The sequence below is a fragment of the Oryza brachyantha genome, chromosome 9 (genome assembly GCF_000231095.2).
Source record: "Oryza brachyantha chromosome 9, ObraRS2, whole genome shotgun sequence".
Taxonomy (NCBI): domain Eukaryota; kingdom Viridiplantae; phylum Streptophyta; class Magnoliopsida; order Poales; family Poaceae; genus Oryza; species Oryza brachyantha.
In genome coordinates, this window is record NC_023171.2 from 7,495,206 (window position 1) to 7,513,028 (window position 17,823).

At 39.5% G+C, this 17,823-nt stretch overlaps 2 protein-coding genes across 2 annotated transcripts; both read left to right on the forward strand.

The window, feature by feature from the left end:
- The first annotated feature begins 375 nt into the window (after positions 1-375).
- On the forward strand, positions 376-8,627 carry LOC102705375 (aminopeptidase M1-D). The gene is made up of 19 exons (XM_015840835.2): positions 376-585; positions 727-872; positions 1,900-2,002; positions 2,138-2,324; positions 2,420-2,513; positions 2,650-2,803; positions 3,044-3,148; positions 3,232-3,348; positions 3,925-4,038; positions 4,634-4,816; positions 5,200-5,485; positions 5,567-5,688; positions 5,778-5,875; positions 6,209-6,386; positions 6,586-6,700; positions 6,791-6,858; positions 6,956-7,033; positions 7,805-7,882; positions 8,127-8,627. The coding sequence occupies exons 1-19, from the start codon at positions 376-378 to the stop codon at positions 8,307-8,309; spliced, it is 2,619 nt and encodes an 872-aa protein (XP_015696321.2). The 3' UTR covers positions 8,310-8,627.
- Positions 8,628-11,299: 2,672 nt separating this feature from the next.
- Positions 11,300-16,452, forward strand: LOC102720354. Its single transcript, XM_006660504.3, has 3 exons — positions 11,300-11,545; positions 11,728-14,924; positions 15,680-16,452. Exons 2-3 carry the CDS (start codon positions 11,752-11,754, stop codon positions 16,248-16,250), a joined length of 3,744 nt encoding a protein of 1,247 aa, XP_006660567.3. The 5' UTR covers positions 11,300-11,545; positions 11,728-11,751; the 3' UTR covers positions 16,251-16,452.
- Positions 16,453-17,823: the final 1,371 nt, after the last annotated feature.

The following is a 17,823-nucleotide window of genomic DNA, read 5'->3' on the forward strand; positions in this document are numbered from 1 at the left end:
TTTGCGATAAGGTGGTAGCATGCATGCATGCGCAGAGGATATGTGATGGAACCTTCCCACCGTTCTTTGTTTAAGATATCACCCAAGACTCGTCGGATCATACCGTCCCTGAACAAATCCATCCGGCCGGCCGGCGGCTAACGCCGGTCAGAAAATAATTTCCGGCCTCACCGCCGGCGGTCACCATCACCGTCTTCTGTTTTGAGACGCCGTCGGTCGTTGGCTGGCCCTTCGTCGTCGATCGGTATAAAAACCGCGCGAACCAACCGCGCCTTGGTCGCCGCCCCTGCGTTTCGCGCCTTAATTAGTTGCTAGTATTTTTTTTTAAAAAAAAAACCTCTGCTCTTCAAAGCGGCGGCGGCGGCGGCGATGGCGATGGCGGGCTCGGCCGACCAGTTCCGCGGCCAGGCGCGGCTCCCGCGGTTCGCGGCGCCGCGGCGGTACGATCTCCGGCTCCGCCCGGACCTCGTCGCCTGCACCTTCACCGGCGCCGCGTCCGTCGCCGTGGACGTCTCCGCGCCCACCCGCTTCCTCGTCCTCAACGCCGTCGACCTCGCCGTCGACCGCGCCTCCATCCGCTTCCAGGTACTCCATCCGTACGCTAGCTAGCTAGCTAGCTCCCCCGCTCGCCTGCCGACCGCCTCCGCGCACCTGCTCGGTCCTCCTCGCCGCGCGCTGGCCGGCCGCAGCCTCACGTACCGTGGTTGGCCGGTTGGTTGGTTTCAGGGCTTGGCGCCGGCGGCGGTGTCGCTGTTCGAGGAGGACCAGATCATGGTGCTCGAGTTCGGCGGCGAGCTTCCGGTCGGCGAGGGCGTGCTCGGGATGAACTTCGACGGCACGCTCAACGATCAGATGAGGGGCTTCTACAGGAGGTAATTGCATTCGAAACACTCGTGGTAATCGCATCTTCATACAGTCCAATCTCTTCGTCAGTGGTTATGCTTATAACTTAAATTTTTAATTTTTAATCTTAAATTTAAGTTGATTTTAGCGTTTTTCATCTACTTAATTTCTAAATCGTCAAACATACTTACATAAAAATTTTAGTCACAAATTATTGTTTTAGTTGCAAATCTGTCACCCTAATAGCCTGCATTCAGCCCTTTTATCTTTTTTTCTTTTTTGGAATTTCTACTTCATCAAAGACTCGTGATTGTAGATGCAGAATCTTGGTGTATAGCCCGTGGAAAAATAAACTAACCAATTGAAAATAATTTATGAGCAAGAGCCCTTATCTTTCCACTTCTGCTTAGGGTTAGAAGCTAAAATTTAAAATTTTAACCTTAAATTTAGAGTTAATTTTAAAGTTTTTCATCATAGTTTATTTTCCAACCTTTGATTTTAAATCACCAAATACATGTATAAATTTTTTATTTACAAATTATTTTTTATTTGTAAATATGGATTTTGGCTTTTGACCCTGCAAAAGAATTATATATGTGTTCTTAGCGGATTATAATTCAATTTTAGAAAATAAACTGCGATAAAAAAACAAAAGAACTTTAAATTGAAGTATTAAAATTAAAATTTTAGTTGTTGCTAATAAGACAAAAGGGGATGATGAGAGAGTCGAGGCGATGGAAGATAACTAGATAAGCATGTAACAAGAGGGATATTTTAAATGACGTGATCAGTTGATCGATGAGGTTGGGAAGTCTGAAACTCTGGTTGTAGTATACTTGTCATGGGATATTATTCACATCCGAAGTTTGACCGCTCGTATTTTAGCAACAAGTTCATAAATAATCCTCTTTTTTTTTAAAACATCTCTGTGAAGTGATCACACCTTTTTCGTTCGTCAAAAGATAGTAATTTAAAAATAGCTGTGGTCAAAGTTGAAACAACACTGGTCAACAACACGTAACCTTTTTCATATGATTAAATGCAATTTCATTGCAGTAAATATGAGTACAAGGGCGAGACCAAGAACATGGCAGTGACGCAGTTTGAGTCAGTGGACGCTCGACGATGCTTCCCTTGCTGGGATGAGCCTTCATTCAAGGTGACCATGACAGCAAAACGTTTTCAATAACCAAAATATTCTAGTCCAGATGTTTGATGCACTGTCTGTTGAATATCATCAATTCAGCTCTATTCTTGTTTCTAATGTTTCCCCTCTTCATATTTAAAATTTCAGGCAAAGTTCAAGTTAACACTTGAAGTGCCAACTGAGCTGGTAGCTTTGTCCAACATGCCAATAGCTAATGAGACAATTGCTGGTCCAATCAAGACTGTTGAGTATGAAGAATCACCCCTTATGTCAACTTATTTAGTGGTCATAGTTGTTGGTTTGTTTGATTATATTGAAGGTGTAACATCAGAAGGTACTGCAATCTATTTTTAATACCAGTAATTCAACTTCAGGTGCCATTATATTCCTTTTACTTTCCCTGTTTAATTGTTTTTCAATTGTATTCAGGCAACAAAGTTCGTGTGTACACTCAAGTTGGTAAGAGTAATCAAGGAAAGTTTGCCCTAGATGTTGGAGTGAAGTCACTGAATCTCTATAAAGAGTATGATCGCAACCTATCATTTCTTGTAAATTGGTTTCTAAAGAAAAATAATAGTTCATGCTAATACATATTCTATTTACCCAAGGTTGCTGCTTGAAAGAGTCATTAACCAAATTTCATTCCTTGAAATCTGTAGATTCTTTGATACTCCTTATCCACTCCCTAAGTTGGATATGGTTGCTATCCCTGATTTTACCAATGGGGCCATGGAGAACTATGGATTGGTCACTTACCGGGAAATATATTTGCTTTTTGATGAGAAGTCTTCATCAGCAGCCACCAAACAGAACGTATAAATCATAACACTGAAAATGATTCAGCTACATGCTTTTTTTTTTTTTTTGCATTATTTACACTTCACTTCTCAAAACAGTTATGCATTATTATTTTACTGCTATTCCCAAATCCCAACCAATTCTATAAGAAAATTACATTACCTTATTGTACTGATTTCATAGTGAGATATTTTGTTTGGGCGTGAAAAAAAATGCCTCTATATGTAAATCTCTGTCCATATATGTTCTACTTAGGTTGCAATTACTGTCGCACATGAATTGGCTCATCAATGGTTCGGCAATCTTGTGACCATGGAATGGTGGACTCACTTGTGGCTAAATGAGGGCTTTGCTACATGGGTAATCAATTTTGCAACACTGTATTTAAGAAATTTAATATAAGGATACTATTAACTGAGTGATTGGACCTTTTATTTCCACAGATGAGCTATTTGGCAGTAGATTCCTTTTTCCCTCAATGGAATATCTGGACACAGTTTCTTGATAGTACAACCTCTGCTCTCAAATTGGATTCACTATCTGAATCTCATCCTATTGAGGTAATAACTATTTGATGAGCAATTTTACCGTCATTGAGAATGTACTAGGAGATATCAAATTTTTAATGTAAAATTTGATACCTCTTGTTACTGAAAGGTACCAAAATTTTACACTAAAATTTTGATATTTCTTGTTAACTACTTAAGAATTGTAAAATTGTTCATATTTGATATGCGCCATGGCCTGGTGCCGTTGTTCGAAAAGTTCATGTATTTCATACTGTGTTCACCATTTTTTTCTAAAAACATAAATACTTCCCATATAAAACAGAACTCACCTATCACATGTTCTGGCTCATTCATTATTGATTCTTGACAAATTTGACAACTGGTAATGGCGATGCATAATTTTGGCTACATTCTTATCACATCTGCTGGCTGATTCATTATTGAATCTTGGCAATGACTACACTATATCTTAATTGATGCTTAAATCATCTTAGTTTCATATTTAGGTGCAAAATTCACAGGATACACCAGCACAATTACAAAGCTTCAGCTGGTGGCATAAAACATTTTCAGTTGTATAAATACTGATTATGGATTTTATCTCACAGTGTGTTACTGTTTTCTCAGGTTGAAATACATCATGCCAGTGAGGTAGATGCGATTTTTGATTCCATAAGCTATGACAAGGGTGCCTCTGTTATTCGCATGCTGCAAAGTTACCTTGGTGCAGAACGCTTTCAGGTTTCATACTGGCTCTCATTGAAGTTCTATCATAAACTTTTCATTGTTTTATACATTGTGATTTTTTTTGCATAACTTACTACTTAGAAGTTAGGGCTCCATCATTTCGCAGTTACAACTGCTTATAAGCTAAATTTGAATTTTAGAACTTAATTTTGGACTTGATTTTGTGGCTTTTTTATCATGTTTTTATAACCTTCGCTTTTGAGTCGCTATGGACATGTATGTAAAAATTTTACCTGTAAATTATTTTTCGTTTAGAAAAACGTGCTTTCGCTTTTTCTTCTAAAAAGCAAAACGACGGCAGCCTAGAAGTATGTGAAATTACCCCAAACCAATTCCCTTCTTGCTCTTGGAGGAAGCAATAACACCTCATTTCATTCCCCTACTCATATACTCTCTCCGTATTTTTTTATTTAAAAAGATTGACTTTTGGGTCTACATTTAACCATTCGTCATATTAAAAATATATATACAATTATTAATATTTTGTTATGATTTGATTTATTATTAAAGTAACTTTAAGAATGATTTATAATCTTACATATTTGCAAAAAAAAATTTGAATAAACTTGTGGAACTGTTACTCTTTCAGACAGCATTAGCATCATATATAAAAAAGTATGCATACTCAAATGCTAAAACCGAGGACCTGTGGGTTGTTCTTGAAGAGGTATCTGGTGAACCTGTCAAGGATTTGATGACTACATGGACAAAGAAACAAGGGTATCCTGTTGTTAGTGTGAAACTTAAAGGGCATGATGTGGAACTTGAACAGGTAATGAATTATTCCAGTGGATTTCATTCGTCTACATGTGAACCATCCAGTACATAAATTAATTATACACATAGTTTGCTTTGCCTTTATATTTTTCTTATGGTTTGGGAGTCAGTATTCCCTCCTTAAAACCCTCTGTTTATTATTTAAGTAAAAAAAATCCATGTCCAAAATTTATGATAAAACTTCATCCAAGTGTAATATTTGTTACTCCTGCCTACTATCAAGAAGATATAATTAGCTGGATAGAATTTCTAGTCCTAAAAGAGAGCATTATGCACAAAATCCTGCCTCATAATGTTATCAATGCATGCAAAATTTCAGTCAAAAAATTATTAAATTTTCTCTTTGATGTAGTGATGACCATTTTTTTGGGGTTGCAGGACCAGTTTTTGTTAGATGGATCCTCGGATTCTGGCATGTGGATTGTCCCGATAACTTTAGGATTCTATTCACATGATATTCAGAAAAGATTCCTACTGAAACAAAAACTCGATGATATAAAGGGCATTAATTCACAATATGATGGTCGACGGAATGGTGGAAACTTTTGGATTAAGCTGAATATCGATGAAACAGGATTTTATCGAGTTAAATATGATGACGAACTTACAGCTGCACTTCGAAATGCATTGCAAATGAAGAAGCTCTCTCTGATGGACATAATTGGTAGACACAACATGACACTATTAAATCTCTATTACAAGTTACAATGATTTGTTAATTGCCATTACAACACTGTCATTGCAGGCGTTGTAGAAGATGCACATGCCCTTTCTATCGCCTGCAAGCAAACACTGTCGTCGTTGCTGCATCTGCTGTATGCTTGCCGTGAGGAGGCTGATTTCAGTGTTCTTTCGCACATAAATTCTGTATGTGTTTTGCATCCAATTGATTCCACGATATTCAGATCTTCTTTGGTGATTATTTGTCTATATCTTTTACTACTTTGGTTTGTCAGGTAACTTCAAGTGTTGCTAAAATATCAGCTGATGCTACTCCAGACCTGGCTGATGACATCAAACAACTTTTTATCAAGCTTCTCCTCCCACCTGCTGAGTATGTCCAGCCATGTTTGCCTTCTTTTTAGTTCTTAATGTGTTATTTTCTCAAGTTACATTATGCATGAGTAGGTTTTTCTTAAAACATTCATTATTGTGTGGTTGTGGTAAATCTTGTTCTTCTTTTTAGTTCTTAATGTGTTATTTTCACAAGTTAAATTATGCATGAGTAGTGCTTTTCTTAAACATTCATTATTGTGTGGTTGTGGTAAATCTTGTTCTTCTTTTTAGTTCTTAATGTGCTATTTTCTCAAGTTAAATAATGCATGAGTAGTTTTTTTTTTCCTTAAAACATTCATTCCTGTGTGGTTGTGGTAAATCTTGTTTGCAGAAAATTAGGCTGGGACCCTAAGGACAGTGAAAGCCACCTGGATGCAATGCTTCGACCCCTGCTGCTGGTTGCCCTAGTTCAGCTTGGGCATGATAAGACTATAAATGAGGGAGTTAGGCGTTTCCAGATCTTCTTTGCTGATCGCAATACTTCCCTTCTTCCTCCGGATACTAGAAAGGTCTTACCCTTAACCCTTAGGGCTTTTTTACTACCCTTTAGAAAGTAATTCATGTACCATACTATTCAGTGTAAAAATTTATTAGTACCAGAATTATCTAAAGTTACTTTTTAAGGATGGTAAAAAAGAACCTAGCCCTTATTTTACTTGGTCTTCTACCTTTAAACACATTTATCTCTGTATATTTTGCATTGTTCAGGCTGCATACCTCTCTGTGATGCATAATGTTAGTAGCACAAACAGATCTGGCTATGATGCTCTTCTTAAGATCTACAGGGAATCAACTGAAGTGGAGGAAAAGTTAACTGTATTAGGTTTGTGCTTTTCGATCTTCTTAGGTTAACAAAGCTTGATGATATTTTGGGTTGTCCTTAAGGTCTTGTGTCTTTTAATTTTTTTTTTAGGCGTACTATCTTCTTGCAAGGATAAGGATATTGTTCTTGAATCGTTGAATTTTATTTTCACGGATGAGGTAAACTGTTAAATTGTTTCTTCTTCCATAACCCCCTTGGAAGATCCTGGACAAATTTGTAGTTCTATGTTAATAACATGTAAGTTTTGCCTGTCAGGTTCGCAATCAGGATGTATATCTTGTCCTTCGAGGTGTTATAACTGAGACACGTGAAACTGCATGGTCCTGGTTAAAGGTACCTGTGCGTTGCATATACTATAACATAAATATAGTAGGCCCTATCTTTTTATTTTTCTTTTTTATTTTTCTTATGCTTATAAGTCAAATTTTAAATTTTCCATTAAATTTAGAATTGATTTTAGAGTTTTTTTATTATACTTTATTTTTTTAGACTTCTGCTTATTTTTTATTATACCTTAGAAGTTTTATTCATAAATTATTTTTCATTTGTCAATATGTCTTTTGATTTTTCCAAAAAAGCCAAGTGAGCAAGCACTTAAAGTTCTAACAGTACATATTGTTAAAACTTCATCACTATTGAAGTGCATGAGTTAAAAAAAACAGTACATATTGTTAGACAAAATTAAGAGTTCATGTTAGTTACAGCCTGCTAATTATTAATCTTGATATTCAGAAATGAATACAAATCAAGGCTCTCATAGTTTCGCTTTTTGGTGGAATAAGCGAAAACACGTTTTTTGCAAACGAAAAATAATTTACAGGTAAAACGTTTATATACATGTCCATAGTGACTCAAAAACGAAATGTGTAAAACAAACCATGATAAAAAACCACAAAATCAAACTCAAAATTAAGTTTTAAAATTCAAATTTTGGCTTATAAGCAGTTAAAGAGTCCAAGAGAAGTACAACTTGGATTTATTGATTCAATTCCTAATTTCATCACTATTGAATTTTGGAAAATAAACTACAGAGTCCACAAAACTTCCAGTTTTATGTTTTGCCTAACACGACATTTTCTTACATGGCATGTTGTCTGGATGCAGGAAAATTGGGATCGTCTCACAAAGATATTTCCAGTAAGCGCAGCACTGTCGGATTACGTCAAATCTATCGTCCCATTGGTAATATTCATCCGCAACTTCTATTCCACTCTATTTGTTATCCTGATCAGGCGGGATGATTGTTTGATAACATATTTGTAAACAAAAATATAATTTATAAATAAAACTTTCAATATATATTCTTAGTGATTGAAAAGATAAGACTGAAACAGTAAAAATCCCTCAAAATTAACTCTAAATTTAAGGTTAAAAATTAAAATTTTAGCTTATAAGCACGAGGCCCTTTTGTATTTTGTTGGTACAGTTCACCTCGAAAGAGAAGGAAGCAGAGATCTCCCAGTTTTTCGCGAGCCGCACTACCCCTGGGTTCAAGAGGGCACTGGACCAGAGCCTGGAGAACGTGCGGATCAACGCTAGGTGGATCGAGGGCGTCAGGGGCGAAGCTGAGCTTGCTCAGACGGTTCATGATCTTCTCAACCGGCTCTGATTTGATTCCCCTCCGGAGCTTGATGCGTCCTGGATGATGCCAAACTTTAGCCAAAAGCATATATTATTTGTTGTAACAGCTCGTTGCGAGAACTATGTGTACTCACTTCGTCCTAGAAAAAAATAAAAAATAAATTTCTAAGTTTGAATCTGGACAATCGTTGGCATGAGTTTGATTTCTCCCTGATGCAAGGTTCTCTCTCCATTTCTTTGAACATGACACTAAGGTTCTCTCACCATTCCTTCTTTATCAATAAAATGGTGGCTAAGTTCTTCCTTAGTATCCCGTGTGCTTCTTTCAACCTAGTAGCTCACTGTTGCCCTGTTTTATGAATTCATGATTCAAGAGTTGTTGTTATATTTTGTCAAAGAATTGTCCCATATGTATCTTTCGGCATCTGTATAATTATATAATGGTGCTTGCGAACGGGCCTATAGCCTAGTGGGAGACGACGTGACCGTCGACAACAAGACACCCGTGGCGACTTTGGAGTTTGTCTAGATTTGCCAACCAGTCTTCTCATCAAAAAAATATATATATATAATGGTGCTTACAAAGATTCTTGAACGAGCTTTTGGCAGTGTTATTCTAATGTGAGAATTAGTTTTTATTTAATTACTGTTGCTTTGTATAGATATTGTTTACTAAACATTTCACTTTGCATAAAAAAGGTTTTTTCCTTAAATCATACTCCATTAGCTGGATTTTATCATTTTTGTAGTCACCCTTTAAAGTTGTTGTATCAAAGATTTAATCCATCGTTGTATAATGTTGACTAGAATACATGCATTCCCATGTCATCACGTTAAGAAATTAACAACGGTTAGATAAATCACCTTGAATAGTGGCAAATCTAATGTGCACACTGGATATTTCATAGGAAAAAAAACTGCTGACAGGCGTATGATTTTGGGATATTACATGAAGGTCCAAACAAATGAATTAACTATTACAAAGTATATTTTTTGCATGGTAACGATTAAAAAATTAAAAAATTGTTTTAGAAAAATATTTGATAAAACTTTTATATAAAATCTTTTTAAAACATATTATTTAAAGGCTTAGAAAAATATCCGTGATAATCCACGGTCCATAAGCCGAAAGAAGGGAAAGTTTGCCACGTGGGCCTTGAGTGGCTATCTAGAGTCCTTGGGCCCAAGTTTTGTGCTCTCTCTATTTTTGTTGAATACATACACGGCTTCGGATGAAGATGGAAGACTAACTCCTCACCCCTTCTTCTCTCACGTCCCCAGTGCTAGGTCTTTTATGTGCAAAAAAACTAAATAATATATGGCTAAATTAAAAATAATTTATGAATAAAACTTTTATATACATGTCATTAGCGATCTAAAAGTAAAGTTTGTAATAAAAAATTCAAAATCAATTCTTTTCTATATTTAAGGTTAAAAAATTTAAAATTTGGGTAATAAGCATGAGCGAAAGAATGAGGTCTAAATAAAATAAAAAAACTAAACAACTTATTAAACATTAACAATATTTGCGTGCATCCATTGAGTCGGAACTTATCACTTTTCATTTGCACGCCAACCATGCTAACCTACGATCTCCGTTCAAAAAACCGAACTTATAGCTATGGAACTAGACATCCAAGTGTACAGATTCATATATATAGAAATGGATTGTTTTTTGGATGGACATTGTAGTTACATGCAATTTACAACGCAATTACATTATAATTAATCAAAGTTATATTTGAAAGGCTTTTAAGCTACTTTACGTTGAAAGTTGTAAACTTGTATAGCTATTCCCACATTTGTTAAGTATTTATTTTTTCTACGCAGCCTATTATGTTGTGTATTTATACAATTCATGTATATAAGCAGTGATTTCAAATCCAGAGATTAATCGTACTCTGGCAACTTTACGTAAGGCAGAGTTGGGTTTTTTTGGGGTTTTAGTTTTTTCTCTATCTAGAAGTAGAATAGAATAACCCGGTTGAAGGGTAATGATCATACGTTTGTAATGCATTGAAAGACTTTTTTCTGTAAATACTGCAAAGGTTCTTGAAAAAGAGGTAATATTTTCTGGGCATGTATTCTTTTTCTAGGTTCACTAGGATTCTTAGCGGTTGGGCGCTATGACTCTAATTCGATTGATTCTTAATTGTGTATTTATACAATTCAATATAATTATTTCTACAAACAAATATACATACCATATATATTACACCACCATCAAAAACCACGATTATCGTGATTATTAGCCCAGATTTGTTTTTGCGATACGGTTCCGCAAATATCGTCTTAAAAAATTTAGTAGAAAAATCAAAAAAAATCATGGAGTTAGTTATGCTTATCCCAAACTTAGCGATGAAAAAATTTTCAAAAACAAGACATGAATCAATAAAAAAAGTTAAAATGTGAGAAAAAAAATATCACTATTCCTGAGGCCCAATAAAACCCAATGCGGAGGAATATAAAATCGTGACGATAATCGTAGCAAACCGTGCGATAATCGTAGAAAACCGCGTGATTATCGTGATCGAAACCATAATTATTGTTGTATTAAAAATCGAACCAAACTGTGTGATTATTATGACCGAAGTCGTGATTATTGTCGTCTTTAAAATCACCACGATAATCGCACCAAACCGTGCGATAATAATGTCAAACAGTATGGTTTGACGTCTAAAACCGTGATAATTTTTTTTTTGAATTTGCACGATTATTTTTAATGATAATTGAGATTGTCATCGCTCCACCCAGGACCATTTCGGTCTCCTTCTAAGTGAGACCCTACCACTATCCCACCAACATAATAGTAATTACTACTAATGAGCCACCATATTGAGCCAAATTAAATTACAGCTACCATAGTACATACACCCCAACCCATGGTTGCCATATAGTACTATACCTCCAGCTCGACATACCATATCCTCCGGTTAAACATAAAGCAGGGAACCAAATTTCTCTAAAATCAGCAATGCTTCAAAATTTTCCCAAATTCCAAACATAAATTAGTAAAAGATTTCCGCAATTAGTAAAGAGCAAAAGGAGGAAAACATAAGAAGGATTCAATATTTCAATCTCCTTTCCATTTCTGTGCAGGAGGAAGCAAATCCGTCCCAAATATATACACGTCGCGCCCCCAGAGCTGCGGGGAGGGGAGGAGTCGAGGGAGACGAGGGCAATCCGAGGCGTTTGCGAGCACCGGCAGCGGCCCGCATTTCGCCACCACCTCCGGCATCGCCGCCGGCGTTCTCCTTCGGCGAGGTGAGCGCCTCCTCTCTCCCTCACTCGGTTCTTCTCCCCGTTGCGGTGGTAGTTCATGGCGGGACCGTTGCTGATAGGGGTTGGGGGGATTTTTCTTTTTGGAGGGGAAGGGAGGGGTTTGGTTTGTGAATTGGTAGGGTTTGGATGGTGAGGAGGTGGTCTGATTCGATCTGGATTTGTAGGGGGATTTTTTTTGGCCGTTCGTGATGGCCGGGGTGGAACCGCCGCCGCCGCCGGTGCCGCCGCCGACGGGGCTGGCGGCGGCGCGTGCGGTGAGGCCGAGGAGGGCCTCCGCCAAACGCTCCTGGCCTCCTGACTGCGGCCGCTTCCCCGCTCCGCCGCCGCCGCCGCAGCCGCCTGCTCCCGTGGCAGGTGACGATGGAAATAATGGCGTCGATGGCATCGCCAACCCGAGCCGAGCGGATGAGGTGGCTGTCGTAGCCAGCCGCTTCCCCGTTTCGCCGCCGCGGCCTGTCGTAGCAGGTGATGATGGAGAGAAGGGTGTCAATGGTAGTGTCGAGGGCAGAGGAGGAGATGATGGAGAGAAGGGTGTCAATGGTAGTGTCGAGGGCAGAGGAGGAGATGATGGAGAGAAGGGTGTCAATGGTAGTGTCGAGGGCAGAGGAGGCGATGATGGAGAGAAGGGTGCCATTGGTAGTGTCAAGGGCAGAGGAGGGGATGATGGAAAGAAGGGTGCCATTGGTAGTGTTGAGGGCAGAGGTGGGGATGACGGAGAGAAGGGCTTCCATGGTGTCGCGGAGGGCAGACAGGAGGAGGTGGTTGCCCCTGCTGCGGTGGAGGAAACTGCATGCAACGGTACCCTCCAGCGTGGCCCGTCTCAGCCAGAGGTAGAGAGGATGGAGGTGGAGGAGGGAGAGGGGAGGGACATGGGAGAGCGACCACTGCCTAATGACAGGGATGCTCTGATGTCCAATGATCAGGGAGTGAGCTTGGTGTTCGATGTGATGCCGTTGGCTGTAGCTGCACCGATTACTTGTGGTGCTAATGTCTCTAATAGTTCTGCTGAGAATGTTAGTGATGCGGCCAGTTTGTTGATGGACAGAAGGGGGGGCTTGGGCGGTTCTGAATTCATGAGAAAGGAGGTTACTAGTGATATTGCTAGCCAAGAAATGAAACACAGAGTGGGTGTTGGTGAATTACAGAGGAAGGAGGATGATGTACATGATGGTGGCAGAAAAAAGAGGTGGTTGATGTCAGCTATGAATCCTCCACCCAAAAGAAGGGCGGTCTCAGCCATTCGCAAATTTCCTCCTAACTGTGGGAGGTCTGCTGCTACTCTTGCTGGAAGTGAAGACAAAAAGGAGTTGCCTTTAGAAGCCACACCTATTAGTGTAGCTACTAGTGGTGTCTTTATGGAGGATGCCTTGGCAAGAACCCCAATTTCAGTCCAAGGTGCTTCTTTGGTGCCCGGTCTAGACCATTCTAGTGAAGCAATAGATGGCAGGACAATTGAGGATGATGAATCTAGCATGGCAGGAAATAGGATCCAAGAATTCCAAGTTGCCACAAATGCTTCCCTAGATGATTTTGAAGGAGCGGAGAATGGTAGCACATGCTGGAATGATATCGTTAGAAAACCTTCACCTAGGCATGGTTTTGTTGAGAAGGTGAATGGAAAGGGATCATCCCAAGAGAAGAAGCTTGTAGCACGAGCTGTTGGGGGTGGGAAGATGACAAGAAAATGTGAAGGGAGATTACAAGAAGGCACTCTTGAGACTCGTACGAGAGAACTTGTTGATGTAAAGGCAAAACACAAGCTATTAAAGAGTGATAAGATGAATGGGGCATTGCAAGATGGTGCTAGATTATCTAGAGATGGTATAATTGAAAGGAACGCTTCAAGCACTCAGAGAACCGCAGTGCGCTCGGATATGAACATGAAGCAAGGTGATATTGCTCGTAAGGTTGATGCCACATACAAATGCAAGGGAACTACAAAAAGGCCTATTGAGGGGGCTAAATCCGGGAAGCATGTTACGACCAATCAAATTGAAGATGATGATAGAGATCTTGTCAGTGATAGGATAATTGTGCAAGCACTAATGGCCCCAGACAAATGCCCGTGGAAACAAGGAAGGAAGTCTGTTGGTAGCGCCTCTCAGTCTCGTACTCCTAAGCACAACCTTAAGAAAAAAATTGGTGGTCCAAGGAAAGAATTAAAAGATGCTACTCCAAGGAAAGAATTATCCTTGGTGGCCGCTACTTCTAAAGCGATCAAGCATGAAGCCACAAAGGATTCTTACTTGGAGGATGGAGGCAACTCCAAGGATTCTTACTCGGAGGATGAAGGCAACTCTAAGTCACTAGTGCATAATAGAGGAAAGGCACTAGTTGTGCGTGGAGGAAAGAAGGAATTATGTGTTGCACTCCCTCCATGTGCTCCTTCTGGCTCAGATCCTCGAAGCAAAATAAGGAATGTACTCCAGAGGTTCCAGGCGGCATGCCGAAAGCTTATGCAAGTTGAGGAACAACATAGAGCTAATATTGCAAGAATTGACATCGAGGCCGTTAATGCCCTAAAACAAAACGGTTATACTAAGCCTGGTCCTATTGTTGGGAATGTTGCGGGAGTTGAAGTTGGTGATGAGTTTCATTTTAGAATCGAGTTGTCAATTGTTGGACTCCATCGTCCGTATCAAGCTGGTATTGACATGACAAAGGTGAATGGAAACCTCATTGCTATAAGTATTGTTGCTTCCGGGGGCTACCATGATCAATTGTCTAGCTCCGATGAACTCATATATACGGGCTCGGGGGGAAAGGCCATCGGCAATAGGGCAGCTGAAGATCAAAAGCTTGAGCGTGGTAATCTAGCTTTGAAGAATTGCATCGATACCAAGACTCCGGTCCGAGTGATACATGGATTCAAAGGCCATGCTAAAAGTGAAGCTAGCCATTCGAAAACAAAGCAGATTTCGACATATATTTATGATGGGCTGTACATGGTGGTGGATTGTTGGCAAGAAGGCACAAAGGGCTCGATGGTCTTCAAGTACAAATTACATAGGATCCCAGGCCAACCTGAGTTAGCATTACACATAATCAAGGCAACGAGGAAGTCCAAAGTTCGTGAAGGTACTTGTGTGCCTGATATATCTCAAGGACGCGAGAGGATTCCCATATCTGTGGTCAACACAATTGATGATATGCAGCCAGAACCATTTATGTACACTGCAGAAGTCATATATCCAGATTCCTATGCAAAAGAACCTCCCAAAGGCTGTGATTGCACGAATGGTTGCGCAGACTCTGATAGGTGTGCCTGTGCAGTGAAGAATGGAGGTGAAATCCCTTTCAATTTCAGTGGTGCTATTGTTGAGGCAAGACCTCTCATATATGAATGTGGCCCATCATGCAGGTATGTTGTGCAAAAACTTCCCAATCTGAAATAACAACAGTAGCTAAATACAAGTAATATTTCATAATATTCTGAGAATGCCAAAATAAATTTACAAAACCAGGAAAGGTTTCCCATTGCCTCTGAAATTTCTATCCTTTCATACGAGGGTTGGCATATTGTTGCAGATTCATTTGTCAGTGGAACACATTTCAACACATAGGGAACATAAAATTGTTGGTGGCATATGGGAAAATTTCTGATAAAGCCAACCTTTTCACCTTAAGTCTAGGTTTTCACACCAGAACTATTCATTTACAGCAGATCATTAGGTGGAAAATATGTTCTCAATCAGATATATCATCATAACAGAAAAATCAGTTCGTTCACCTGAATTTGGTAGGCTCCCCAGCATAATTAATCATTCACATTGGACTATTAGGTTAATTTGTGACTGCAAGTTCTGTGCCAATGCTGCGAGCTATAAATGCTCATAGCAACAAAATTTCTCATAAATGTTGTTTGCCTAAGTTAATTGGATTTTGCAGCAGAATTGTTATTAGATTAAATCCAAATTATAAATTCTGTTTGAAAGCAGTGTACTATCAAATGCTTAAACCATCATTACTTCGTTTACAGAACCAACCATTCATGTCAAGTTAGTTTTTACAACAGAATTATTCGTTCCTATTGGAGTGTCAGGCTAAATCAGAAGTAGAAGTTCTGTTCTCTAAAGTAGTGAGCTATCCTAACTTAATGTTAAAAACTATATGCAGGTGCCCTCCAACATGCCACAACAGGGTGAGCCAGCATGGTATCAAAATTACTCTGGAAATATTCAAGACAGGAGAGAAAGGTTGGGGTGTGAGATCTCTCAGTTCTATCTCTTCAGGCAGTTTCGTATGCGAGTATACAGGTGAGATTTTGCAGGATAATGAAGATGATCAAGTAGAGAATGATGAGTACCTTTTCGATATTGGTCACAACTATCATGATGAAGTTTGGGAAGGTAGTAAATCAGGCATTTATGGTCTGGAATCTTCTACGTCCGAGACAACAGAGGATGGTGGTGAAGGCACTACTATCGATGCATCAAAGTGCAGCAATGTTGGAAGATTCATTAACCACAGCTGCTCGCCGAATCTGTTTGCTCAATGCGTTCTTTGGGACCACGATGACCTGAAGATACCGCACATTATGTTCTTTGCCAGCGAGAACATCCCACCGCTACAAGAGCTTACTTACGATTACAATTATAAAGTTGGTAAACTCAAGGACAAGAATGGCAAGGAGAAGGTTAAACCATGCTTCTGTGGCTCGCCTGATTGCTCTGGTAGGCTGTACTAAGATTGTTTTTGGCTGATGATGATGACGACAATGCCCATTTTTCAGTGTGACACTGTTCTGGCATGCCATTGATACTTTGTTTCTACGTCCGTTGTCTTACCTGCTCATCTTGCACAGTTGTACTCATGATGAGCAGAACAGTGTCATCTTGCACTCATCCGTTGTCAATTCCAAAGATTTACAGTTGCTCTCATCTTGCACAGTTGCACTCTTTTTGTGTTTGTCTCTCGAGTTAAAATCTACTATTACTGCATCTTCTGTGTTCTTTTTCTAGACGGAAGATAGTTATTAAATATCCACTGTTTCATATATAAGACTTTATGATTATGCTTTTATCTGAATTTATTTGTGTACTAGTTAATCTAGATATATATATACAACACATATATATGGATACATAGATGAATCTAAGTAAACTTAGAAAATATTATAATATAAAACCGAGGGAATAGTATAAATGATGAAGAGGGTGATTTCAAACAACATATTTATAAATAAAAAATAATTTATGAATAAATTTTTTTAATCTACCATATAGTGCATAAATATAATTTACTCATCATCATCATGTGATGCATCCAACGGCCTAAATCGATCTTATATTGAAATGGATGGCCCAGATGAACGATGCTTCCCTCCCATCCCACACCCTCACCCTAGCCGCCACTTGTTCTCTTTGCCCTCTCAAGATGTCGTCGCCTCCTCCTTCGCTTAGCCCAATGCCGCCCACATCGTTGGCTGTGCCGAGCCCGATAATGCCTCCTTCACCGCCTCCATTGCCGGCTACATCAACTCCGCCACTGCCTTCATCGACTCCACCGAGTTTGTTGTCGTCTCCTTCGCTGAGCCACCGCCACCCCCATCGCCGGTTGCGCTGAGCACGCCGCCGCCTCCTTCACCACCTCCATCACCGAGTGCACCAACTCTGCCGCCGCCTTCGTCGACCCTGCCGAGTTCGCTGCCGCCGACTTCGCCGAATCTACTGGTTCCACCGCTGCCCCCATGCCTGCCTCCTTCGCCGGCACCTGTACGCCCTGGTCAGTGAACGTCTCTACGTTGGTCTGAATATTTTATACGATCTAGCTACCGGTCATTTTAACTTTTTAATTTTTCAAACATGATATGGCCCATATTTCATTTGGTTCCACCTCAACCTAATTAATCCGTAGGTTTTCTATGTTTATACGGTTCATTACATATAAAATTAGAAATGTCTTAATTATTGTTCATCCTGCTCATTCCTTATGCTTTTAGTGCTATCAAGGAATGGTATTTATTTGGTTAAATAGCAAGCATGCAAATAAGCTAATTTAACGTGTTAAGTTAGTTCCATATGCAGTAGCTGTGTGCGTATGTAAAATGGTGTCATGCATGTTTAAATAGGAAGGGTTTTTAAAGAGAAAGTAATGATTAGTTGTTTGTAATAGCACTGAAACGGATAAATTCTTTTGATTGATAAATATGGCTGGACAGCCTGGAATTCATTTTTTCCAAATTTGTTGATTACATCTGAAATATCACATACGCAGTCTAGGAGAAGTGTATATAAAACGGTAGGATGGAGTAAAACTAG

Excerpts from the sequence above, each read along its gene's own strand:
- LOC102705375 (XM_015840835.2), top strand. The coding sequence starts at position 376 with ATGGCGGGCTCGGCCGACCAGTTCCGCGGCCAGGCGCGGCTCCCGCGG. Across the intron at positions 2,804-3,043 it reads CAGCAGCCACCAAACAGAAC|GTTGCAATTACTGTCGCACA; the intron begins GTATAAATCATA and ends TGTTCTACTTAG. Across the intron at positions 5,486-5,566 it reads CTCTCTGATGGACATAATTG|GCGTTGTAGAAGATGCACAT; the intron begins GTAGACACAACA and ends CTGTCATTGCAG.
- LOC102720354 (XM_006660504.3), top strand. The coding sequence starts at position 11,752 with ATGGCCGGGGTGGAACCGCCGCCGCCGCCGGTGCCGCCGCCGACGGGG. Across the intron at positions 14,925-15,679 it reads GAATGTGGCCCATCATGCAG|GTGCCCTCCAACATGCCACA; the intron begins GTATGTTGTGCA and ends AACTATATGCAG.